The sequence below is a fragment of the Manis javanica genome, chromosome 11 (genome assembly GCF_040802235.1).
Source record: "Manis javanica isolate MJ-LG chromosome 11, MJ_LKY, whole genome shotgun sequence".
Lineage (NCBI taxonomy): Eukaryota > Metazoa > Chordata > Mammalia > Pholidota > Manidae > Manis > Manis javanica.
In genome coordinates, this window is record NC_133166.1 from 92,770,706 (window position 1) to 92,798,647 (window position 27,942).

General features: G+C 35.2%; 1 protein-coding gene across 8 annotated transcripts in view; it reads left to right on the forward strand.

Moving 5' to 3' along the window:
* The window catches only part of SWT1 (SWT1 RNA endoribonuclease homolog), a 115,145-nt gene that overhangs the window by 1,517 nt on the left and 85,686 nt on the right, over positions 1-27,942 (forward strand). For 4 of the 8 annotated variants that reach the window (XR_012122841.1, XR_012122842.1, XM_073216895.1 and 1 more), the window contains exons 2-10: positions 2,042-2,131; positions 5,554-5,637; positions 7,306-7,364; positions 10,878-10,970; positions 12,585-13,317; positions 16,893-16,952; positions 18,132-18,258; positions 19,187-19,288; positions 19,702-19,890. Coding sequence is in view for 6 of the 8 variants with exons in the window: in XM_073216895.1 (XP_073072996.1) it covers positions 2,051-2,131; positions 5,554-5,637; positions 7,306-7,364; positions 10,878-10,970; positions 12,585-13,317; positions 16,893-16,952; positions 18,132-18,258; positions 19,187-19,288; positions 19,702-19,890 (1,528 nt within the window). In the remaining 2 variants the exon portion in view is untranslated. The remainder of the gene's footprint in view (positions 1-2,041; positions 2,132-5,553; positions 5,638-7,305; positions 7,365-10,877; positions 10,971-12,584; positions 13,318-16,892; positions 16,953-18,131; positions 18,259-19,186; positions 19,289-19,701; positions 19,891-27,942) is intronic. The other 4 variants (XM_073216896.1, XM_073216898.1, XM_073216897.1 and 1 more) reach the window with 4 other exon arrangements.

Below are 27,942 nucleotides of genomic sequence, written 5' to 3' on the forward strand. Positions count from 1 at the left end.
TGGCTTGAAACAGTAATGAACATTTATTATCCCATAGTTTCTATGGGTCAGGAATTCAGAAATTGCTTTCTGGGTGTGTCTGGCACAGGGTTTCTCATTGCAGTGATGATATCTGCGAGGGATGCTGCCGTGTGGAGGCTTGAATGGGCTGCAGGATCACCTTTAAAAAAGGTGGCTCACTCACATGGCTGGCAGTTCTTTTTTGGCAAGAGGCCTCAGTACTTCCTGGGTGGGCCTCTTCATGGGCTACTTGAATGCCCTCATGACATGGTGGCTGAGTTTCCCTAGAGTGAATAATTTGAGAGCAAGGCAGAAGCCACAGTGTCTTATATGACTTAGCCACTTACGACCACATAGCAATGTCTGGTTGGTTACACAGGTCAAGCCAATGTATTGTGAGAGGGAACAATTTAAGAGTGTAGTTACCAGGCAACAAAGATCTGTGAGCCATTTTGGAGGCTGCCATCCTTTAGGTTATATTTGCATTTTCATATGAATTTCACACTAATAGACGTTTGTCATGGTGAACATATAGGTGTTTTTCCTTTGATAGTACATTATCTGCGGTGTTTTTTCCATTTGTTTTGTGGGTAAGAGGTTTAAATTATCATAATGTTGTTTTCAATGCAACATCAGAACAACAAGGATCAGTTTAAATTGTAAAAAGGTAACATAACCAGTCCATTACCTATAAGCATTTCCTTTCCTGAAAGTTACTGTTTTTTCCTGTACCTCGCCAACTTGAAATGGAATCCTTGAAACAAGAAAGGGATAAGAAGATTATTACTCTAATCTGGAAACTCAACTATGAACTCAATTGTTGGCATAAATGATCTTATAAACACAAAATTTCTGGATAATTTAGAATTTGTTCTTAGAAATCTATGTTGAATATTTTTTTATAGTGATTAGAATTTTTATTCTCTTTATATTCCTCAAAGCATTCTACAAGTTTTATTTAGTGTAATTGATCATTCTTTTATAGAACTTCATTTACTGTGATCATAATTGACAAGGAATAACTGCAGTTACATGGTTTCTAGTGTTCTTGTGTTCATAATCTTAAAACATGCCGAAACCAGCAATCATCTGTCCTCCGGGCTTCGCTTCTAGACCCTTTTGTATCTTCCTGCCCCAGCAGACCTGGTGATGTTCCCAGACTCTGGCCTCTATGTACCAGCACAAGACACTTGTGGTACACACTACCTTGCGAATGTCTGACCATAGGAGATGATTGTGTTTGTCATATGGCATTTTTTTTTTTTTTTGGTCAGCAGCTAACATTATTGACTTGATCCAGAGCAGGGCTGCAAAACAGAGTGATATGGGAGGTAGGCAGAAAAACTGTGATGGAAGTGGCTCAGATCGAAAGACTGAATATTCTGTGGAAGAAAAATTTACTCAATTATTAACTCAGCAGGCATTTCTGAGCACCTCCTAAGTTTTTAATACAGCCTACTCTTCAAGGAGCTCAGAGACTAGTAGAAAGACAACCATGTAAGCCAGTGTTTATTTATAGTCCCTCTGTGTACTACCTGTGCAGAGTATGTTTCACATTCCTTGTTTCATTTGAGTTCGTCAAAAACCCTCTCGGATGGATTATCTGTTTTTATATAATCCACCTGGGGCTGAAAAAAATAGGTGATTTGCCTGAAGTCACAGTGAGCGGCAGAAGGGGAGGGTGTCTGAGGAAAATGAATACTTAATGACTGGTTTTGAGGTGTAGGTGGGGCAAAATACAGCAGTTCTGCAGGCAGTTGAAAATAGTGATCTGGTGCTTGAGAGAGAAGTCAAGGCGAAAGGAATAGTTTTGAGAGTCACTCTTAAAAGGTGATGAAGCCGAAGTAGAGAAACGTCATTATAAGTGAGAATGAAAGTGAAATAAGTGGCACAATGAGAATCCTATCATCTGGGAAATAGCTTGGAAATGGAAGTCATTATGCCAAACTTCAATCTTTGTGAAATTAAAAGGAGAATTTCTAATATATTTTTTTTTTGTGATGGTAAAAAACACATAATGTGTTTTTAATGTTTATTTTAGCTTTTCAAAATGTCCCACAAGGAATCTTGTGTGAAGAAAGATAAGTCTCAGAGAAAAAGGACCACCTCAACACTCAACTTTGATGAAGAAGTAAGAATTTTTATTTGCTTACCCAAAGATACCCTTTTTTACAGTCTATCTTTGTGTAATGGAAAAAATACACCTCACTTTTTAAATGAGATATGTAAATATTTTGTTCTGCCCTTCTGACCTAGGAGAAGTCATTTGTTTTTCCCATTCTTTACCTGCATTATTTTATTTATTCCTTACAACCCTGTGAGGTAAGTACTACTGTTATCCTTGTTACACAATGAAGTAGAGAGGTATGTAATTTGCCTAGGCATTCCTGACTTCAATTTTAAGCCCCCCAAAGTACCCTTTTCATAGTAGTAACTCACTATTAGACCGTTTTGCACATTCTTCCCCTTTCTCTGTTTACTCAGCATTGGATAGGATTATGTGCCCATCAGTCGGAACAGGCTACCAGGGAGGCTATGCTTAGGGAAGACATGCTCACATGTTCCTTTCTCTGTTACTCAGACCTCTACCTTAACAAGTGTTTTGGTAGATGAAATTTAGGATATCCAATCAATTGAGCTAGGTGGTGTCTCCAGGAAGCAAGACTGCAATGTGACTGATGTAACCCAAACAAGCAAACAAAAACTCTGCCATCAGTTTTATTATAAACTCTCTGAATAGTTTACATAGTGCATCATCAGAATTAGACAGTGTTTATGCTACATTACCACCCAGGATGAGAGACTAAAGTCTGGCAAAGGTGAGTATTCACTAAAGAAGTAATTTTTGTGATAGTGGGTTAGTTCATAAGTCTTACTCATCGCCTGGATGAAATATTCTAGAGATCATTATACTTTTTGGTGTTTGTTCCTTGGTGTCAACTTTCTGGTGACTCATTTGGCCCCCCACTATTGTGATACTTGGAAAAGGGGACCTGGAGCATTGCCATACAGTACTCACTTGTCCTTGATTTATGTATCCCCTGTTTGACACTAATAATTGGCATGCTGTTTGCAGTTCTCCTATTCACACTTAACCTACTTGACTCAGACTATTTTTTGCCATGACTACTCCAAATATGCTTTCATCAAGGCTAGCAATGGATTTCATGTTGCTAAATCCTTTGTCAGTTTTCAGACCTCATGTGACTTGATGCATCAGCAGTATTTGACATAGCTGATTACACCTTCTCCTTGAAACACTTTCTTCCATGTAGCTTTTGGGACACCATGCTGTCCTGATTTTCCGCCTTACTAGTGACTGTTTCTCGAAGTGTCTTTTTCTGGTTCCTCCTCATCTTGTTATATAACCTTTCAAGTGCCCAGCCTCAGTTTTTCCATTTAGTAAGTTGCAGTTCCATTATTTCAGTTGCTTGGGCCAAAACTCTGGTTGTCATCCTCTACCTGCATCTAGTTTGTCAGCAAATTCTATCTGCTTTCTCTTAGTAAAAATTGAGAGTCTGACCACCTCCTCCACCCGTGTTGTTGCCTGGCAGCCGTATCTGGGGAGGGTCTCTCTGCATACCAACGAAACCTCAGCCTCCCGGGTGTGTACTATTGACTCTGATCAGTAAAGAGTTAGCGATCAGGTCAAACAAGTGCCAGCAAGAAAGGAGTAAAGCAAGCGTAGAAGCAAATGTCAACAGCTCTGCAGGCAGTAGAGAGCAAGGAAGAGCAGAGGGAGAAAAGGGAAGTTCACTGAACTGCTTGGCATAGGGCAAGTCCTTGCCAACTCCTAAAGCCAAGGTCACCAGGCACCCAGTGTCTGCCTAATCTGCATGGTGCAGGAACTAAATCCCTACCACTTCAGAATTTTGGGGAGCCTCAGAGCACTGGAAGGAGTGAGATTATATTCTCACAACATCCACTTCCCTGCAGATCTGAAATAAAGCTGGGAGAGAGAAGAAGGATTGCATTAAGACTAGAAAGCTGAATGAAATAGCAAAGTGACAAAAGACACTTTCACTGGAGTTGGATGAATTTTTGTCTTTATTGTGGAAAAGAGTTCAGAGGTCAAGTAAAATAGGCTTATGCAACAAGAAAGTTTATTTGTAAGACAGTACACACTCAGATGGGAGTGCAAGCGACCTCAGAGGAGGCTTAAGGGTTCAGGGTTTGGGGTTTTTTTAGGGCCTTTTGGGTAGGGGTTGGCATAAGGCATGATGTATACAGGTGATTGATAATGCCTTTGAAGTGTTTTAAGAATAGGGTTATTTAGGTGACTGTGTTAATCTGATCTCAGCATTCTTTATTCAAGTAGGTTCATTTACACTCCTGAGGTCTGTCTCTGATCCTGGTTACAAAGTTGCTTGTTTGATTTAAAGGATTGGAAGAAGAGGAAGAACAGCACATAGATTAAATAAGCTGGGCCTTTTTTGCAAACTAAGTACATTTTACAGTTGTGTGACCCTTGTCCCACTTCCCTGCTCTGTCTCATTATCATAATAATCCAGGCAGTCAATTTGCTTTTGTAAGATTATTCCAATAGTTTCTAAATTGATCTCCCTGTTTCCACCTTTGCCTCTTTGTATTCTCTTCTCAACTCAGCAGCCAGAATGATCTCATTAAAATATAAGTCAGATCATGTCACTCTGTCACCACTTGATGGTGGTTTTCTACTTCATCCCGAGTAGAGCTAGTGGCCTTGCTGGGGCTGACAAAGCGACCCACTCTCCCCATCTTATCTCCCTCTCATTTTCTTTGTTTTCTTCACTCCTGTCTTCCTAGCTGCTGTTCTAGTGAGCCAGGCACATTCCTACCTTAGGGGCTTTGCCTTAGCTGTACTCCCTAGAACTTGTTCCCTAAATATTTGTTTCTTCATTTCTTTAGATCTCCATTCAAACATCATCTTATCAGTGGGACCGCCCTTTTTTGACTACTCTGTTTAAAATTGCCGCTGCCTCCACCCCTACCTTCCAGCCCTTCCTGGCCTTTTTCTCAGCTTAATTTTTTTCCTATAGCGTTGTCTGACACACTAAACATATTACTTGTTCATTTGTAAATTTCTGCACTAGATTTTAATGTTGATGAAGGCAGGAACTTCTACTGTTGTTTCACTGATTTGTCCCCACTGTATAGAATATCTTTGGTACATAGATATTCAGAATGTGTGTCTGTGGTGTAATTGAATTCAGGATCCGCTGGAAAAATAATGGGTTATATGGTTTTGCTTTGGAGAGGACTGGATTCCACCATGGCAGTGCTGCCTCCCAATGCCCTTACCTGTGCTGTCAGCTGGCTTTCTGCTGTAACCCCTGTATTCCATCTCAGCTCTAATTGAGGAGCACCTAGATCTTCTGATTTCTAGTTGAGTCTCCCATCTAGTTGTTCCCCTTCCTCTTACCAAAGTTTGTGTGCCTTTAAACATTTTTCCCCCCTGAACTTTATTATTAATATAGAAGGACTGTTGATTTATAATAATAATAATGAAATAATGCTCTTACACTGTGCTTTTTCTTGTGCTTTTCTTTCCTTTTTTCCAAATGACATTTTTAGGATAAGAAAGAGAAAAAAACCGTAGCAAGTTCTACTGGGTCTGCTTGCTGTATAAAATCTGTTTCATCAGAAAAGAGAAAACTCGTGAGTGTTTAGATACTGTAACTCTAAAAATTATTTATACTAAAGTTCTAATGTATAATTAGAAAGTTATGGTATAAAATCCCCCCACTACTTTTCCATTAATTTTTTTCTTTGTATTACTTACTTTTTGATAGCCAACAGAAAGAAGACCAGCATTTGTTTTTTTTCTTTTTCTACCCACCAAAAAACATCAAGTTCTTTATTTCTTCATGCTAATATGGACCCTGCCATGTGGAAATGGACAACATGGATATAAATTTAGGCAGTTTTTAAGTCTTTTCCCAAACATGGTTATATTTGTCTTTATAATTTCCTTTTGAGGTAGCCAAGACAGATACATTGTTTGTATTTTCAGATTCAAAAATTGAGATCCAGAAAGTTAAATGACTTGTCCAAGGACACAAAATGTATACAGCAACAGAACCAAGTCCAGAGTTCCTACCACTCTCACACAGATAATTAGAACCGGTGATAGCAGACTGAACACATCAGAAAAGTGCATGTTTGGTTGATGAAATAGTTAACACATTCAAGTTGAATTTAGCTATATATTGGGATACCTGTATAGTTGTTGTAATAAGAGAAAGTAGTTGAGAAACTTCCATGAATGCACAATTCTGTTTTTAAGAATTTGTCTTCATATAATGAAACTGCTGTTTCAATTTATTGTTGTTGTATTAAATGTTGTAATTTTTTACTCCATTTCTGATTTTTTTCCACCATTGTAAAGATGTTTAAACTGAAAATTACTGAAAAGTCAAAAGAATATGAACATTTTTAGAATTCTTAATTATATTGACAAATTCCTTTGTGGAGCTGTTTTATCATTTTACAATTTCCTATTTCTCCTCTGTTGAAAAATCTCCACTCAGTTTTTTTGTCATTCAGCAGGACTCTTAAATTTGGTCACACCATAACTATCTGGTTTTCTTTTTTCTTCTTCCTCAAAACAGTCCTGCTTCTAGTTAGACTGGTTTATTTTCTCTCTGCTGAATTTACACCAGGCATCCAGCTTCTTTGAAGGCCTTAGCATTCTTAGCTGAGAATACCTTTTTATTTTACCTATACTAATCTTTATTTTACCTTTTTATTTTACCTACTAATCTTTATTCAAACTATAGTCAATCTCTAGCATATATTTTGTCCATCTTTTTTTCTAGGTATGCTCCAGCTTTTGGTGGTTGATGTTTTAAACTCTTTTACAACTTACTGTCTATTCTTCTGGCTTTGTCCTTATTATTATTTGTACATATCCTTCTTCTCTCTACTTTATTCTTTTACTTTAAGCTCTTTAAGACCGGGACAAATCCTACTTCTTATTTTTCCTGTACCTAGCCCTGTATCCCCAGAAATACACAGTGGTAGAGTAGAGAAAGTAAACAGATCTGGTTTTAAACCATGGCTCTGTTACTGAATTGCTAGGTGATATTGAGGAAGATACTTTGCTCCACTTGAGCCTTGGGTACTTGAGGTACTTTATCTGTAAAGTGAGGAAGGGTAGTACCTGTCTCACACGATTATTGGAAGGATCAAGCAAATTACTGTGTCAACCTTCACTAACACATACATAGCTATGGGAAAAAATATTGTCTCCCAATATCCTTCCTCCATAACTGTAGCACTCTTGCACAGTTTCTATTTCCTAAACAATACACTTTTTTCTTTCAGAAATCAAATCATACAGACATTCTGTATTGTAATATGAAAAGAAGAAAAGAACTGAAAAGGTAAATTCACTCTTTTCCTTGATACCATTTTACTCTTTTGGGTTAAAATTCTGTGACTAAATATTTAGATTTGCAAAATCCTTAATTTACTTTGGTTAGTACTGTTCTGCATGTAAATATTTGTAGCTATATCATAGATTATGATTATTGAATTTTCCTGATATTAACATAAATATAAGGAAAAGGTGAGTGAAATAGAAAGGCTATCACAATTCTATAATGTGTAAATGACACTTTCAAATCAAATGTAGATTTTTATCTCAAGTGATTTTATTTTGATACACCCTTAGAAGATAGATACATAACTTTATTACATAGATTAATGGAAGAAGTTGTGACGCTGATTTAGAAATTTTGGATAAATTATCTTTACATATATTACCTGTGAAGAGAATATATAGCTTACTGAATTGGTATGTCTCTAAAACCATGTTAATTAAATAGGTTGTGGCCACAATTAGAGAATTCGGGGAATGTTAGGAATCATGGAGATTACTTTTCTTTAATTTCTACATTCTCTGGATAAAAATTTTAGAGAATTTTGTGGTGAAAAAATTTCTTACCACTAATGTGGGTAGGTAAATATAAAAAATATTATGTATGTTAAAATTGATAAGACCAAAGTTTCTCTGAAAATAAGGAGTTGTAGAAAAATGGCATTAAATAAATAAAAGTTCTGCTTCCCAAACAAGCTCAGTTAATGTCTAAAAACAAAAAGCAAAAACAAAATATCCAACTTGCTTTTGACTCTTCAGTTTTACTTTTGAATGTCTCTTATTTTCTGTGATACTTTCTTCTATATTTGTGTATGTTGAAGTATATTCAGTCACAAAGTAGATTTTTTAATGCTTTTTGTACTAGTGCCTTCTTTCAAAAAAAATGTTTTAAGTTCTAAAACATTGCTTGATTTTTCACTAGTTTACCTTTTGCTTAAGGGCACATTTTCTAGTCCTTGATTTTATATATGTATATAAGAGGTTAAATAGACTTCCAATATGTAAACTACTCCGCTTAGACTGGTCCACAAAGTCTTTGGGAAGAGGAAGGAATAATATTGTTGAATTATTTTGAGAATAGGATCTAAATAAGTCTAAGGATGCAAGGAAGTTCACCTTAGCTTCAGTATTTACTTAAAAGCTGTAATTGGCTTCACCCCTTGCAAACTGAATAGTTGAATGCCTACCTCAATAACATTTCTGTATCCCTGAACCCACGTGTGATCAGTGAACATGCTATTGTGTGAGTTATCATCATATCTAATCAGGGTAACAACATCAGTAATATGAACAAGGCATAGCATTTGGATTTATAGTTAATACCTGAATATTCACTTTCAAATATTGTCAAGAATTCTAGATGTAAAAGCAAATAATCCAATTAAAAAATGGGCAGAGGATCTGAACAGACAGTTCTCCAAAGAAGAAATTCAGATGGCCAACAGACACATGAAAAGATGCTCCACATCGCTAGTCATCAGAGAAATGCAAATTAAAACCACAATGAGATATCACCTCACACCAGTAAGGATGGCCACCATCCAAAAGACAGACAACAACAAATGTTGAAGAGGCTGTGGAGAAAGGGGAACCCTCCTACACTGCTGGTGGGAATGTAAATTAGTTCAACCATTGTGGAAAGCAGTATGGAGTTTCCTCAAAAAACTAAAAATAGAAATAGAAATTTGACCCAGGAATTCCACTCCTAGGAATTTACCCTAAGAATGCAGCAGTCCACTTTGAAAAAGACAGATGCACCTGTATGTTTATCACAGTACTATTTACAATAGCCAAGAAATGGAAGCAACCTAAGTGTCCATCAGAAGATGAATGGATAAAGAAGATGTGGTACGTATACACAATGGAATATTATTCAGCTATAAGAAGAAAACAAATCCTACCATTTGCAACAACGTGGCTGGAGCTAGAGGGTATTATGCTCAGTGAAATAAGCCAGGTAGAGAGAAAGACAACTATTAAATGATTTTACTCATATGTGGAGTATAAGAACAAAGCAAAAACTGAAGGAACAAAACAGCAGCAGACTCACAGAACCCAGGAATGGACTAACAGTTACCAAAGGGAAAGGGACTGGGGAGGATGCGTGGGAAGGGAGGGACAAGGGGGAAAAGGGGACATTACAATTAACAGACATAATGTAGGTGGGGTGGGCATGGGGAAGGCAGTATAACACAGAGAAGACAAGTAGTGATTCTATAGCATTTTACTAGACTGATGGACAGTGACTGTAATGGGGTATGTGGTGGGGATTTGATAATGGGGGGAGTCTAGTAACCATAATGTTGCTCATGTAATTGTATGTTAATGATACCAAAAAAAACCCCAAACAATTCTGGATTTAACTTACATTGAAATTTTCTTCTGTCAAAGACAAAGTAAATGGCATACCAGATATTTTAAAACTGCTCTGTCATATACTTAAACAATATGATGTAAGAACTGTTATTTATTTAAAAAGATTACATGGACAAAGTTGTAATACTGTGCTTTGCAAAAACATCGATATCAACTGTGCAGGATTTCTGTTATCCATTGGTTGCCTGCTATTGTTTAATTATTGGAGAAGTAAGCTTATTTGCATTAAGGTTATAATTATTTCTTTATGGTATATCGCATCTTCTGTAAAAATCCTGTTCAACAACAGAATGGTCCTGAAATTGATGTGCAAATAGTTAAATTTGAGATGCAGATGGAAAATGAGAATTTTTTTCATCCTGAAAACCATTTACATTGTATCATTACCACAATTCTAGATCCATTAAGTACATATAGATGTATTAGCAGTAAAATTGTAAGGGCAACAATAGTAGGTCTGCTTTTGAAAGTATTCAGAAAGCATTTCTTTAAGCATTGCACTTTGAGTTTGTAGAATTTCTTCAGTAATATTGCATCATCACCAATGACCAAATCTTAATCCAAGAATTGAAGAGGAGATACATTTTACCTCTGTTACTATTATTAGAGAGATAGCAATATTGCCATTAGAAATACCCATTATTGGCAGAATTATCCAAAAAGTGCTTTATTCTTCAGTTGGCCCAAGTTGAAAGTAAGTATATAATTCAGTATTCTAAATGTGTATTATGATGACCAGTGGAGCAGTCTTGCAGCTGATAATGTTGGAAATGACTGTTCCTGCAGTATGTCATATTTTGGAACACTGGTTCTTAAATTTTTAATAATCTAATTATAGTAATAATTGAATTCTGACAAAATTTCACATTCTTATATCACAACAATTCAATCTAGGATGGTGACATCCATTTTCAGGTGAATATTAATGTTACACTAAGTCATTCATAAGTATGTGCTGTATGTCTAACTTACATCTAAAATGATCTCAGAACTTTAGTATATTGGGTTGCATATGTAAAATTGTATTACTGTAATATAGCATTTCATGAAACTAGTTGACAAGAGGTAATTTAAGATATAATTTTGTTGGTCTTTTAAAAGGTATTATGATGTTGAGTTTTCATTAATTATGACCGTACAGGCCAAGATGTATAGATTGTTTTGAAATATGCAACATGGGCTCTTGTGAAGAAACAAATAAAAAGGAATATGAAAATGCTAAGAGAACTACAAGGTCCTATTAAAATTTTTGTTGTATTTTATTTTTCTTTCATACATTGCCATATTACATGATATATTGTTAGGTGTCAACTAAGATCCTATTAAAACGTAAAGTTTTGTCTTATTGTTACTTATTAATAAATAAATAATGATAAGCAATCTTTTTGTAGGAAGAGGTAGCAAAGGAAATAAAGTCAGATGAAGACTCAGGTGAAACTGCTATAAAATACTGAGATGCTTATAATTTGTTCTTTAATTATTTGAGAAGTCACTTATTTACCATCTTTCTCTCCTGCTGGTCTGTATGCTACTTCAGGGTAAGGACTCTATCTTACGAGTCTCCACTGCTCTGCAGAGTGACAGTCACTTGAAGGCACTCAAAGATTTATTGATGTAAAATAGTAGATTGTGTTTCACTGAAATTTTTTCTCTTTATAAAGTAATACCTGTTTTTATTAAGGAAAATATTATTATCACTTCTAGCTATTGCTCCTCTAAACATGTCAGCATATTTCTTTCTTTTTCACTGTTTATTTTAATTCTCAAGACCACATTATACATACAGATTTGTGTTCTGCTTGTTTTTTGCTTAATATGATATCGATAAGTTTGGTTATGTCATTGAAAACTTTTCATGAGCATCATTACGTGGCTGGCAAGTTTTTTAGTTATTTCCAAAATTTTAGCATTTACTTTATACCTGATTTTTTGCTATTATAAAATAATCCTGAATTGAACATCTTTTTTTTTACTCCATTTCTGATTTTTTTTCCACCATTGTAAAGATGTTTAAACTGAAAATTACTGAAAAGTCAAAAGAATATGAACATTTTTAGAATTCTTAATTATATTGACAAATTCCTTTGTGGAGCTGTTTTATCATTTTACATTTTAGCCAGCAACGTAGGAGAGAGTCCATTTTAAAGCCCTTTGCCAGTATTGAATGTTATTTTTAAATATTTCCTAATTTGGTAGAAGAAAATTAGCATGTTGTTATAATTAGCGTAACTAAGATTACTAAGGAAATCAAACTATTTTTCCCAAATGTTTATTAGCCACTCCTTTTTTTCTCTTTTGGTAATTTTCTGTTGATGTCCAATTCTAGAGTCTTACTACTTTTTGATGAGCTTTTTATTTGCTAAGACTAATAAGCTGTCACATATATAGCAAATACCACTTCCCAGTTCTTTTAATTTTATTTTTTAATATGCTGAAGTTTTAAAGTAAAAAGTCATTCACACTTACTATTTTTGTGATTTTTCCCACTGCTATTAAGTTGAGAAAATTCTTTATTATGAAATCAGATATTCCCCTAATGGTTTAGTAACTATGATAGTAGTAATTATTTTGCACTTAAGTGTTTAATCTATTTGGAATTTATGTTGTCTGGTATGTATATATAGCTGTAAATTTGTTTTTCTTTTTCCCAAATAGCAAACCAGTTACTCCAACACCATTTATTGAGTAATTCTTTCTACTTCATTCTTAATATAGCCATTTCTTAATACTGATGAAGTTCATGTTGGCTAGTTCTGTCATTCACTAACATTTGAAGTGATACAGTGCAACACTACATAATAAGCGTGTATAATTGTAATGTAACCTTGGTTTCTTTGCTGCTTTACAGATTGCCTGGAGAAACCAACACGCTGAGTAAGAGACCAAAAATCAGTTCTTCATCCCAGAAAACTGTTAAACTCCAAGAAGGATCATCTTCAACTGATAATCAGATTATTTCAGAGAGTTCTTCTTCAACTGGAAGTAAAAAAGATAAAAGTAAAGATGTAGATTTTAAAGTTAAAGATATTCAATTGACAAATATTAGGAGTAAGCTTGACTATGGAATTAAAAACTTAAGCAGTCCTAATATTGCCAAAGATGTGAAACCTAAAGCTGAAGGGCAGACAGGTGAAAAAAAAATCCACCAGCTACTTGCTCAGAGGGAGAAGATGAAGGAGCTCATGAAAGAAAGGTACAAGGAATTTAGAGTTGATTCTGAGAAATGTGTTCTGGAGAAAAGCAAGAGAATCCAACTTCCTCAGGATTGTAATTCCAACAAGATAATTAAAGAACCCCTGGAATCTAGAAGACGGAAGATCAGTTTCAAAATCCCAGTAAAATCTCGTGATACCCTCAAGAAGCTTGTAGAAGAAAATGTCTTCAGTTTAGATTATAACAAGTCAAAGACTAAAAAGCAGGTGAAAAAAGAATGCCAGGAAGGCTCCCAGGATTCATTAAGTTTGACTAGGCATAAAAGTGGGCCTTTGTTTTCGGATTCCACGTATAAGCCGACTGTTCATGAGTGGAAAGGGAAATACAAGCATCAAGAAAGTTCAAGTTCTAGTGAAAACCTAACCCAGGTAAGATAGTACAAAATGAAGAGCATAGGTTTTAGCAAAGAGTTTAAAATAGTTTGAGCTGTTTCTGTTACTGGTAATGATCATAGGTTGCTGATTCAGTTTAGTGAGAAAGATATGTGTTGGTTCCTGTATTTTACCCCTTTAATTCCAACTTCCTTAGGAAGATACCCTGGCAAATACCAAGAAACATAATGGAAGGGAATGTATGAAAACATAGAAAGAAGCAGTCAAGTTTGTATTGTCCTTTCAGAAAAGCACTAGGATAGTCTCTTATGACCCCAGATACTCTAGGAGACCTAGGGGTTATTATTGTGAATAACTCTAGCAAATCATTTTTTGAGCGCCACTGTGTGCCAGGCACTGTACAATCAACAGTTTCTGTTTTCAGAGACTTATTCATGTGAGGAGACACAGCAAGCAATCAGCAGTCCCTTTAAATCTGATAAGTACTTACCAGTATGGAGATACACAGTAGGGGATTACCATGGCCTTGGTCACTGGAGGGATTAATTGAGAAAGGTTTACTGGAGGAGGTAACATTTAAACTGAGAACTAAAGAATGAATAGGAGTTACTACTACTCAAGTGAAGGCAAGGTGGAGGGGGACAGGGAGACGCAGGGATCATCCAGGAATGGGAGCTGCACATGCAGAGATCCAGTCTAGAAGGCTTGCCATATCTATTTTGCTCCTAAATTTTGTACTAAATTGGTAAATATGGGCTTACTTGAAAACCTAATCTCTATAATCTTATTTCTATGGCAGATAACATTATTTACCTTTAAGAGAACTTTTAGAACTTTAAAATTTCAGAAATTCTGAAATTTAGAGACTGCTTATATACAGGGGTGGCTGAGCCTATCTACTTTTAGAATCAAGACTCTATATTGCAATATAAGATATTTTCTGGGAAAAATACAGGGATTATAACTAGTGAGGCCAGAAAAACTTGAGTACTTTTCATTTAGTCAACTTGAAAAGGTACAAAGAGGGAAAGAATTGAGTTTGTTCTGTGTATCATTTCTTATAGGAAAGCTCCGGTGTTCTTGTGTTAACCAGTTCAGTGGGGTGGAATGCGAGAGAGGAACGTGAAGTTGTCAGTATGTTCAGTGAACATCTTTGTGTCCTTGTTCAGTGTGCATCTAAGGAGCAGTATGAGAAATCCTTGCAAGTACATCTTACAGTTTCTTTTGGTATCTGTGTAGAATTACTACACAAACCAAATGAAGTACATAGCATGAATATTAAATTGTAGGGGAAGCAATTTTTGTATGATGACTTTCCAGTTATTGAAATTAAAACTCTTTATCAGGTATTCCTTTGATAGCAGTCTTATCTGACTTTAAGTCATTTGGAAGCAGCAAGTATATATTTTTATCTTGAATATATTATCTTAGCATATTATTGATAGTAGCCAATCATCTTAATATTATGTTTGTTTTATTTTCCTCACAAATTCCTCAGTAGATTGTTATCTTTCTAAAATAATGAATGTACTTTACAAGGAAATAGTTGCATTTTCTGGATTTAGTAATCTTTTTTGACTTTAGAAAGTCATTTAGCAATGCTATTATGCTTTCCTAAGAGAAAATAACTTCTTTTATTTCTTGGGTTTTATAGTCCTTTGATAGAGCTCCCTCTCAGTTTGCACCCTTCCCTCACCATTGCCAATTAATGTTTTAGAGATATTTGGTTTATAGGCCTCTTTTATAAATACTATCCTACTTAATCCTTACAAGTCTGTGAGGTAGAATCCATTAGTTTAAGGTGCCTAGTGTATATCAGGTGCTTTTCCAAGTTCTAGAGATTTAGGGATGAATAGGTGATCTTTCCCTTCAAGAAGTTCTCAGGGAGATAACCTAGTAAACAAATACAATTGCAATACAGTGAAGTAAATGTTAGAGCCCTAAGAACTGTGTTGGGACTAGTTTTAGGGTGAGTTAAGGAAAAGCTCGCTAAGATAAAGATTCTTAAGCTTGGTGTGGAAGGATGTGTTAGAACAAAGAATATTGGTGTTTCCCACCAGGGGAGAGGGCCAGTTGTGAAATTGCATGGCAAGAGTATATGTGGGCATCCAAGTTGTTAGGTATAACTGGAGGTGAGACGTGCAGAGAATCTATAGGAGAGGAAGTTGGAGAGAAGCCAGGATCCAGACAACAGATTAGTTTGCATCCCATGGGAACAATTTTTTTTTTTGATCTTGTATTCAGGAGATAAAACCATTATTACCCTCATTATTAATTTCCCTTTTGTTATCCCAAGAGAAGGCTTTATCTCAGCCCATGTGTAATAAGCATGGTAGGGGAAGGCAAACAGTTCAGTGCCCACTAAGACTTTCTTTCTCAATAGGGAGGAAGTTTTCAGGGACAATTGACAATGAACTTTTCTGGCTCTTGGGGTGATGGAAAATTTATTCAAGCCCCTGGAAGTGGCCTGTGGTTAGAGAGAATGAAGGTAGTAGTGATCTCAGGAAAAGAATGAAAAGACTTGGGATGTCAGGGGTTGCAGGAAGTTCTGATAATAATCTCTTAACTTGCTTGAAATTAAAGTTGAAGTTATAGTTATAGTTGAAGAGACTCTTAAAGAGATTTAAAGTCAGGTATAGAAGGGATTATAAAATCCAATGTCAGGAATAGTAAAACTATAATGGGCCTATGTGTGTAGTGTATATGGTGTTATGTGAAGATTGATGTTGGGAAGTTAGTGTGGAAGCTTAATTCCCAATAAAGCAACATATAATATACTTGTTTAAAGAGGATCTGTAAGTTATGCCATATATAATCTTCTGGAAAATACCTATGAGTTTGGGGTTATCTGAAAGAATTCTTAGAAGGTGGTTTTGTTGAGTAGTGACTTTTGCTGAGTTCCCCTGTCACCTGTACCGAGGCGAGGATCAGGTAGGCCTCATCCGCTCAGGAGAAGTGCCAGTGAAAAATTGGAATTAGTGGAGAGATTTTCAATATCTGCTAGAGGACAAAAAAATAAAACACAAACCTGTGATGCTCTACCCATATGTAATACAACTGTGAGTTTCTCAGCCTTTTTCCCTTAGCCACATCATAATCTTCAAGTTCTCTTTGTTGTTTGGTCATGTCACTTTCAGAAATGGCCCAGTTACTCCGGGATGAAAATTTCCCACCATGGGGGCCAGCTTATTTACTGTTGCCATGGTTCATTCTATTTCTTAGGGAGGCGTGTAGTTTTATTCTTAGAATATGAATGTTTTTAGGCATGTACGTATGAATGAGTAAATCCTAAAGAATTTCTACTGTGTTTCATGACTTAATAGAATGAGGTTTTTCTGTTGGGGCATTTTCTCACCTGGGGCAATTTTGCTTTAGGGGACACTTAGCAATTGGCTAGATGAAGATGTTTTTGTTTGTCAAGATTGGGAGGGGGTAGTGCTGCTGGTGTTTAGTGGTTAAGAGGCCAGGGCTACTGTTAGCATACTACAGTGCACACAGAACACCCCAAATGAAAAGTTATACTACCCCAAATGTCACCAGTGCCAAAGTTGAGAAATCCTACTCTAGGAATAGGCTTCATTCTTAACTAATGAAATTACTTTTCATTTCAGAGTTTTGAAGCACCATGTTCTTCAGTGTCACTTGAAAGTATTCAAGACACAGATCAAGAGGTTACTGGTTCACTTTTTCACTTTGACTATTTTTAATGAAATTAAATCAAACAGTTCCCATATTAATAAAAAGTAATAATTATATAAACCTTGGTTATATGAAAATAACAGTGATGTCTATTTAAATCAGTATGTAAGTTTTTATAAAGTAATGAAAAACTGTTTGGAAAAGTATTTACATTTACCTTTTTGCCTTTGTTTCTCTAATCTGATTCAAGAGCATGGACCTGTGGCCCACAAGTTATGCAAATTTTGATTTAATGTTATGTTTTTCATGCGTATGCCTAATTTTGCCAAAAAACGATATAACATGTTTTTGCCTCATTTTTCTAATCTGTAGTATGGTGGAAATGTTATTCAATGAAAGTGAGTACATATGTACATTTATTGTTTAACCTGTTGCTTCATTTCCCAGCTAGAATCTCCTGATTGGCCCTCATAGAATTTTATGTTCCCAGGTCCTAAATTAAAATTAGATTCATAGAACACTGAATTTTTCTATTTAAAATTCTTTAAATTTAAAGATGACTTTTAAACCACAGTGATTGCTCTTTGTGACAGTCAGTTGTATTTTTCTGTCTTGAGGGTCAGTGCCTCTTAATAGAAGAAAGATTTCTCTTCTCGGCTCTAAAGCTAGATAATATTTTTATTTCTTTGCATCAAAACACATCAGAGAATTACTTCCCTGAAACAATAAGAGTCTTAAGGTATAGTTTTCAGTTTTTGATGGTCCATAAACAATCTTAGAAATCTCAAGAAGAGCACTCATCATCCAGATAAAGACAGATTTGGCTCCAAAGTGAGAATGGGAATGAGAATTAACAGATCTGAAGGTCTTGTGTGTATTGGTTCTGTGTGAGGAGCTTCACATTATCTCATTTAATTCTCACAAAAATGCTAAAAGGAATGAACAAAATGTAGGGGAACAAACTGAGACCCAAAGTAGTTAAACAGTTTGCTTGCCTGAGGTTACAGAAGTAATAAGAGAAGAGCTATTTTTAAAACTCCTGTGTATGTTTATAAATTTGTATTCTTTTACCTTGTTGTCCTCCATGTTTTTGTGATTTTTTTCTTTCGACAAACCATCTCCTCTCAATTATGAATTAATTGCTTTCTTCTCTTATTAATATGCAGGGTAAGTAATTGGAAATATCTTACTGTGGGTCTTCTACAATTTAGATGCAGATAGTGGAAGAGCTTCATGCTGCACGTGTGGGAAAAAGTTTGGATTTACCAGTGGTTCCACCTCCTGGAGAGTTAGCGAATATGGAGGTTGACTCAGTTGAAGATGTGCAGTCTTTTGCTGGTACCATATATGTATATGTTAATGTTTATGCATCCTGGGCTTTCTTAAGAATTAATTTGCCAACATTCAATTTTTATATTAGATGGAAAATATTAAAGTGTGCTGATCAAGTGTGGTATATTTCTTTTAGCTGCAGGAATTAGGTCTAATATTTGTCTTACCATCATTTGTTTTATATATCTCACATTATTCAGCAGTTAGACATAATATCTTCTTACTTTTTGCCAAAAGGCAGTAGTCAGAGTTATCAGCTCTGTTTTATTCTTGCTGTTAATCATAACTTTTAGTAATTTCAACTTTGTAAAGCACTAATCAGAAATAATAGATTGCTCAAAGGTATTATATTCATAGATTTCTTAGTAAATTTTTTAATCATTCTTACTACTGGGAGAAGGTAATGATGTGATATAGATATTATCCAGATTCTATTAGCATGCTATTATGAATAGTATTTATTAAAATAGTAATACTATGTTACATTCACATTGCGTTTTTCAATTTACTCTTTTTCTGTGCATTGACTTATCTGATCCTTACAGTGGCATAGACAATGCTATGAAATAACAATGCTAGTATTATTATCTGTTCTCTTTCTTTTATACATATTTATTTTTTCACTTGTATTTCACTCAGAGTATATTAAAATTAGCTTAAAATTCCTAAGTGCATAACTACCACTGATGCAAGTCAGGGTTTGACAACTATTGGGGCAAGTCAGTCTATGACTTAAACTCCACCCATAAGCAGTTCATAATGTTCTACTGGTAGATAATTGATTATTGTTCTTCCTTTTAAGAATGAGAGTAAATGCATTTTTGTTTTTGATGTCTTAAGGAGTACTATCTCTTAAGAATGGTATCAAAATTTTAGTTACTATGCAAATCTATTACCAAGTCTTATGAAATACTAACTTTGCTCTTTTCTCTAGCAAATACTGCTTCAGACAAAAAGCTTCTAATTGTTATTGACACAAATATTCTGATGAATCATTTCAAATTTGTTAGAGTTTTGAAGAAAACAGAAATCCCAGGTACTTACTTATAAAATATAATTATTCATTCAGATTTTCTTACTTGAGTTGATATTTTATATTAATAGCAATGTGAGATTTTTTCCCACAAACACATTTCCATTTGGATATGCTATATGTGCTTAATATATATATAAATGCTAGCATCAGCTTAAGTGAAAAAAAAGATCTTCATAGGTTAATCTAGCAATCACAACTTACTCTGTGATTTCTAAAATTACTGTATTTTTTTTCAAAAGCACTTTATTTTGTAACTTTCTTAGGCACTTAAAACTTTTATTTCCATTTTTTTGGATTATTTTTTCATTTAGATTGTGAATTCCTCACTTTAAAACTTTCTGTTCTCCTATAGTAGTTCAATTTAGTAGCTCAATAATGTTTGTTGACTTCTAAGAAATCTTTTTGGTTTTTAGGCTACGACAGCCTTGTGTTAATAATTCCCTGGGTGGTTGTGCAAGAGCTAGATCGTATGAAGGATGGAAAACTACTAAAATGTGCCCAGCATAAAGCTATACCTGCAGTTCATTTCATCAATGATAGTCTCAGAAATCAAGATAGAAAACTATGGGGTCAATCAATACAACTTGCATCTCAAAAACTTTGTAAGTATTGTTCTCTCAGGGTGCTTCCTGATTTAAGATTTTTTTGAGTGCTGACTCATTTATTGGAGGGAAATGGTGCAAAACTTTCAAAAAATGTTTAACCATTGGAATGTGAAATGGTAGGACCTAGTGATGTTTTGGAGTGTTCTGTTAGCTTGGTTTGGGGGTCTTTGGTTTTTATTTTTCTGCTTCTCCTAGACCTGTGGAGGTTAAGTCTCTTTTTCACATATAGTGATTGTATGCATAGTTGTCTGTATTTCAGTATTTTGTATTCTTTTGTTTTAAATACCATGTTAAGTGATGAGGCTGGTAAGTGAACCAGGTTTCTAATCTCTCACTGTGTGCAGTTAGTATAAAACAGGCAGGCATGATTTCCCCCTGGTTCATCAGAATAAGGAGGTGTTTTATAATAAAGGTCTATAGATTTTCTCCTGATTTTATTTTTTTCCATATTAGTTTCTATTGAGTCATTTTTAAATCACTCTAGTCTTAAAACCTAAGCATGTTCTTGATGTTTTATATAACTTTTTGGGAAAGAATTACATAAAGCCGCACTGTTCCAGAGTTTATATATATTAAAGGATTTATTTCATTCTTTAAAAGTTTGATTCTTCCTAACTCAGAATTATTTGTATATGTAGATTTATATTATTTTAAATATAATGGATTTATGTTCTTGACTGTACACATAGCCACCATAAATTATGAAAGAATCATCCTAAGATGAATATAACTGGTATTAACTCTGAGAAGGCTTTTGGCACAGCTAAATTTAGTGCTAAGTCTTTGAAGAGAAAGGGTCTCCACCATTCACTCATTCCCTTTACAAGTGTTTATTAGCTCTTAGCATATTCTAGATAGAATGCTTATGCATTTGGAGTAGGAGCTTTGTATGATATATATAAGATATTTTAAAGGAAAACCACAAATAAATACCACTTATTATTAAGAAAATATTAATGGTCTTTTTTTTCTTTTCATTATGAAAAATTTCAAATACAGAGGTAGAGACAGTAATATAATTAATCCCTATATGCCTGTCATTCATTCTCAGTAATTATCAACATTTTGCCATTCGTATTTATTCTCTCATTTCCTTTTCCCCTTTTCTTCCAACTCCTGGAACTCCTCCAGTAGTTTGAAGCAAATTCCAGGTATCATCATATCCTTTTCGCCTGTACTACTTCAGTATGTGTTGCTAACTGATAAAACTTATTTTTAAACAGCCACACTTAACAAAATTAACTGCCAATCTAAGTCATCATTTAAACCATCTAAAGTCCCAGTCCTTAAGAAAAGGTGGGGATTCCTCTTACTCTTAATCTTTTAGTTTTTTTAAGTATGTTGATGTAAATTATATTTAATCATATAATAGTGTAGATAATGATTGTAATAGTAGGTAACACTTCTATGGCTGTTATTCTCCAGACCCTTTCCAAGTATTTTACAGCCAATATCCTTTAGAAATACCTTTAGTAATTTCTTTTCATAATAAAATTACATCTTATATTCTAATGCTAAACTGAAATTCTAATGAAAAAACTCAATTTAGGATTATTGAATAAACTTAAAATACTTCTTTAGAGAAAGTCAAGAACAAAATGAACTTTTATCATATTTTACATCTGTCAAGCACATTTGCAGCCAACTCTAATAATTGCTTATTTTGTCTATTATTTTCCTTTATATAAGCATTGAGTATTATAACAGTGTATTTTTTTACACAAGCATTATTCCATTAAAAAAAAGAAAAATGCCAGAAATTGAATGCAGATGGTCCATGTTAAATAGCCTCAGTTGACTGTGATATTAGCCTTATCCTTAACTCTTCAAAATAGTATTTTTTAAGACCTGACCTTGGAAAAGCTAAAGGTGAGGAAACCAGTGAAATGAGGAAAATAACCTTTAGCTCAAAAACTGGTTGTAAAGATTGATTGAATTAAATATTAAAGTTCTTAATGGCTTATGGCCTGCAATAGCTGATAATTCTCTTGTGTCCTCATAGGAAGAACTTATAGAGATTGATTAGAAAATCTGAAAATTACTTTCCCCTAACTGGATAAAGATTATTAATAGGTGATTCACAAAAGAAGAAATACAACTAGTCAGCCCAGTGTTCACTGCAAATATTTTCCTGTTTGCTGACTTCTAAGAATTCTTATGTATATATTAAAAGTTTTAGTTTTATCTTTCATGTGTTCCTTTGTTATTCTTTTTATTGCTTCTAAGTTTAGAAAGTTGCTCCTTTCCAACACCTACTAAGAATACTTAACAGTGCTTCAGTGCTTTGGAAATATCAATTACTAACTTTTTAAGAGAGCAGTTTATCAGTGTGTTTCAAGAAGCCAAATATACAATTCTCCTTCTAGAATATATCCTAAAGAAATAATCACAGGTGCTTACAGTGATTTGTATAATGTGCATCACAGCATTATTTATATAGCAAAAAATTTGAAGCAACCTAACAATTGGAGAAGTTGTATATAATGCTATAGCATATATATATATATATGAGAGAATACTATATTTTGAAAAATATTAATGATGTGTAACAGTAAACAGAATAGGATTTAAAGAAATATAAAATACAGTTCCCAAACTGTTAGATTCTGCATATATACTTGTAGATGGTGAATATTAGTTATATATAGTGGATTGAATTTTGTGTTATTCTAATTTTCTTTGTATTTTCTGAATTTTCCAGATTTTCTTTATTATTTTATTTTTATAGTAAGATAAAAATAAATAAGGGCAAAAATAATCTGCCACTTCCCTCACCGGACATTTCTTCTATCATTCTTAATATTTTCTTTTATATTTTTGTTGATTTATATATTTGCCAAATTGTACCAGATGCTGTTCCAAATGTTGGTGCTACAGCAGTAAATGAGATAGACAAAGCCTGCTGTTAAGTTTAAATACTATTAAATATTAAAAATCACATTAACTAAATATAGAATCTATTTCAGTGTCTTACGTAAGGGACTTTTGCTGTTGAGATGTCATTTAAGCTGAATCTTAAGTAATATGTATATATGTACATAAACATATACATATTACTGTTACTTAAAAAAAACTTGCTATTGCCATATACTGGGCCAAGTGCTTTATAACATTTTCTCATTTAAATCCTCCCTGGTTAAGTAGTTTCCCAGGATAACACATTTGCAAAGTGAGAAAGCAGGGATCCAAATCCAGATCAGTCAGTTACCAGAGTATTTATTTTCTTCACTTTTAAACAGTACCTGAGCAGGCGCTCAAAAATATTTTTTGAATAAATATTTCATGTATATTCATGCAGTTTTATGTGTGTTTTCCAGCCTCATGTCCTAGACAAAGTGATCGAACAGATAATCTTGACCTTTGATACCTTTAGAACAGTGTACTATAATTTATTCTGCTGAATGGAGTTGTTTATAAAGTTAGCTAATTTTGAGCTGCCCATTTTGCTTTGTTGTATTTCGTGAGCTAAAAACAGATAAGTTGGCTACTGTAATATATGTCCATCTGGCTCACTGATTGTTTGATAAAAGAACTGAATCTATCTCCCTCAGGTTCATGCTCTGAGACCATCTGTTGAGCTCTGTCTAGTCACCATGAGATTGTGAGCTCCTAAGAAATTTGACTTTGCATATCCAGTTGCTTAGCACAGTGAGCTGTCACAAATTAGGCCCTATATAAATATTTATTGCATGAATTAATGAATTTTATGATTTGAATGTTAAGAGGACTAAGTAATAACAGTTGAGGGAAAAAAATGGTTATAATCTGGGAACAAAGTTGAGGCTCACTGGCTAGTATGTCTTCAATTTCAGTGTGTAAATGACTTGCCAAGGGCTAAAATCAGTCTTTTCGGCCAGGCTCTAGAGAATCTTATCCAGAAGTGGGTCTGGGGTGTGGTTCTGTAATCTGTATTATTACACTCTAGGGATTTCTGAGCAGGTAGTGTAAGACTTAGGAGAAACCATTTCCTTGGTCCTATTTCTACATGTTACATTATTTTCACAAAAACACACTTTTACTACATGCTTTAAGGCTTGGAGAATGCTAGAGGGCACTGTCAGCCACTAATCAGCACTTGTTAGAGATTACTTTTTATGTTTCAGCTTAGGGCCCACATTGCCTTCTCCCCTGTATCTCTAAATGCTTAGAAAGAAAGAGGTTCTTTCTTTCTAACCATAAAAGTGGTTCTGTCACTGGCAGGACAGTTGCTCATTATTTATTTATTTTTTTTTTGAGAGGGCATCTCTCATATTTATTGATCAAATGGTTGTTGACAACAATAAAATTCAGTAGAGGGGGGTCAATGCTCAATGTACAATCATTAATCCATCTCAAGCCTAATTCTCGTCAGTCTCCAATCTTCTGAAGCATAACGAACAAGTTCTTACATGGTGAACGAATTCTTACATAGTGAATAAATTCTTACATGGTGAACAGTACAAGGGCATTCATCACAGAAACATTCGGTTTTGATCACGCATTATGAACTATAAACAATCAGGTCAAATATGAATATTCATTTGATTTTTATACTTGATTTATATGTTGATCCCACATTTCTCCCTTTATTATTATTATTATTTTTATTTTTAATAAAATGCTGAAGTGGTAGGTAGATGCAAGATAAAGGTAGAAAACATAGTTTAGTGCTGTAAGAGAGCAAATGTAGATGATCAGGTGTGTGCCTATGGACTAAGTATTACTCCAAGCTAGACAAGGGCAGCAAAACATCCACGGATGCAGAAGATTTCTCTGAAAGCAGGGGGGGTGAGGTTCTGAGCCTCACCTCTGTTGATCCCCAATTTCTCACCTGATGGCCCCCCTGTGACTGTGCTGTCTTAGGTTGTTCCTCCCTTGAGGAATCTTACCCGTCTCTGGCTAACCAGTCATCTTCCGGGGCCATACAGGGAAATGTAAAGTTGGTAAGTGAGAGAGAAGCCATATTGTTTGAAAAGGTTAGCTTTTTACTTCTTTGCAGATTTATGCCCTGTGGCTTCTATGCCCAGCACTTGTCTCGAGGTATCTTTACCACCTGGAGGAATTATGATACTTGGTAAATTTGATATGAGGCACGAATTCTATTTAAGGGTTGTAATTAGGAAGGAAGAAGAAAAGCTATAGAGGTAGCATATGGAAGAAAACATGGGAGGATTGATTATTTCTTTGACATATCTTCTTGTAGAGTACCTTAAGTATGTATAGGTTTTAAACTACTAACTAATTTGCACACACATATTAACATAATAGGAATAAGGTGACATAAACAAAACAAATCTATAATTACCATCCATCTCCAGTGAAGCCAAGAAAACCATTTAGGCACCCTAGGCATTTGTGAAAATTTGTCTATGATATGATGGATATTGTCCTACTGTACTTGAACAGTCTGAGAAAAATCAGACAAATTAAAGCAGCCCATTTCTGGGATCTGTTCACATCCCATATGTTCTTTTAACCGTAGATAGTCTATAGTCATAACATTTTGGAGTGCTACAACTTGCACCCCTCCCAACTCCTGGTTGAGTTCCAACAGTACAGATCTGGTCAAATTCGTTGTCTCACTGTATGCACATGCCAGCCTAGACATCTCCCTCCTCATTCCAATGGCAAGTCCAGGAGACGGTGGGGTGGACGCAGCCACAACCGCAGCATCGCCCGTATCCCTGTGGAGGCTTTTTGATGATCATCCCCCGGCACGAGTCCTCCAGAGAGTGCTGATGCCGGAAGCTCCTCCTCATATCGTATCTTAGTTCATTTTCTGGGTATCCAAGCTAGGCCTTGATCTTCTGCATAGAAACAAACAGACCCTTTGCCCACACTTTGACATGCCCTCTATACCACTGTGCAGAACTCATTGGAGGTCAGCACACAGGGACTGCCTTTTTTTTTTCTTTTTATTAAGAGAAAGGAATATTATCAGAAAAGAGTACCTCCATAGCTGATCATCTGACACCCTTTAAGTGATCAACATTAAGGATATTTAAAGCATGCGTTGATCTTTGATTTACCAATAGTTTTATCCTATCAAGGAGTAATCCCCCTTTTCTTTCTTTCTTCCCTTTTTTTTTTTTTTTAATCTTTAATCTACACTTACATGAAGAGTACTATGTTTACTATGCTCTCCCCTATATCAGGTCCCCCCTAACAACCACATTACGGTTACTGTCCATCAGCTTAGCAAAATGTTGTAGAATCCCTACTTGTCCTCTCTGTGTTGTGCAGCCCACCCTCCCCTTTCTCCCTCCCCCCATGCATGCTAATCTTAATACCCCCTTCTTCTTCCCCCCCCTTATCCCTCCCCGCCCACCCATCCTCCCCAGTTCCTTTCCCTTTGGTACCTGTTAGTCCATTTTTGGGTTCTGTAATTCCGCTGCTGTTTTGTTCCTTCAGTTTTTCCTTTGTTCCTATACTCCTCAGATGACTGAAATCATTTGGTATTTCTCTTTCTCCGCTTGGCTTATTTCACTGTGCATAATACTCTCCAGCTCCAACCATGTTGCTGCAAATGGTTGGATTTTTCCACTTCTTATGGCTGAGTAGTATTCCATTGTGTATATGTACCACATCTTCTTTATCCATTCATCTACCGATGGACATTTAGGTTGCTTCCAATTCTTGGCTATTGTAAATAGTGCTGCGATAAACATAGGAGTGCATCTGTCTTTCTCAAACTTGATTGCTGCGTTCTTAGGGTAAATTCCTAGGAGTGGAATTCCTGGGTCAAATGGTAGGTCTGTTTTGAGCATTTTGATGAACCTCCAAACTGCTTTCCACAATGGTTGAACTAATTTACATTCCCACCAGCAGTGTTGGAGGGTTCCCCTTTCTCCACAGCCTCGCCAACATTTGTTGTTGTTTCTCTTTTGGATGGCAGCTATCCTTACTGGTGTGAGGTGATACCTCATTGTAGTTTTAATTTGCATTTCTCTGATAATTAGCGATGTGGAGCATCTTTTCATGTGTCTGTTGGCCATCTGATTTTAGAGAACTGTCTGTTCAGTTCCTCTGCGCATTTTTTAATTGGGTTATTTGTTTTTTGTTTGTTGAGGCGTGTGAGCTCATTATATATTCTGGACATCAAGCCTTCATCGGATCTGTCATTTTCAAATATATTCTCCCATACTGTAGGGTTCGTTTTTGTTTTATTGATGGTGTCTTTCGCTGTACAGAAGCTTTTCAGCTTAATGTAGTCCCACTTGCTCATTTTAGCTGTTGTTTTCCTTGCCCGGGGAGATATGTTCAAGAAGACGTCACTCATGTTTATGTCTAAGAGGTTTTTGCCTATGTTTTTTTCCAAGAGTTTAATGGTTTCATCACTTACATTCAGGTCTTTGATCCATTTTGAGTTTACCTTTGTATATGGGGTTAGACAATGGTCCAGTTTCATTCTCCTACATGTAGCTGTCCAGTTTTGCCAACACCATCTGTTGAAGAGACTGTCATTTCCCCATTGTATATCCATGGCTCTTTTATCAAATATTAATTGACCATATTTGTTTGGGTTAATTTCTGGAGTCTGTAATCTGTTCCACTGGTCTGTGGCTCTGTTCTTGTGCCAGTACCAAATTGTCTTGATTACTATGGCTTTGTAGTAGAGCTTGAAGTTGGGGAGTGAGATCCCCCCTACTTTATTCTTCTTTTTTAGGATTGCTTTGGCTATTCGGGGTCTTTGGTGTTTCCATATGAATTTTTGAATTATTTGTGCCAATTCATCGAAGAATGTTGCTGGTAATTTGATAGGGATTGCATCAAATCTGTATATTTCTTTGGGCAGGATGGCCATTTTGACGATATTAATTCTTCCTAGCCATGAGCATGGGATGAGTTTCCATTTATTAGTGTCCCCTTTAATTTCTCTTAAGAGTGACTTGTAGTTTTCAGAGTATAAGTCTTTCACTTCTTTGCTTAGGTTTATTCCTAGGTATTTTATTCTTTTTGATGCAATGGTGAATGGAATTGTTTTCCTGATTTCTCTTTCTATTGATTCATTGTTAGTGTATAGGAAAGCTACAGATTTCTGTGTGTTAATTTTGTATCCTGCAACTTTGC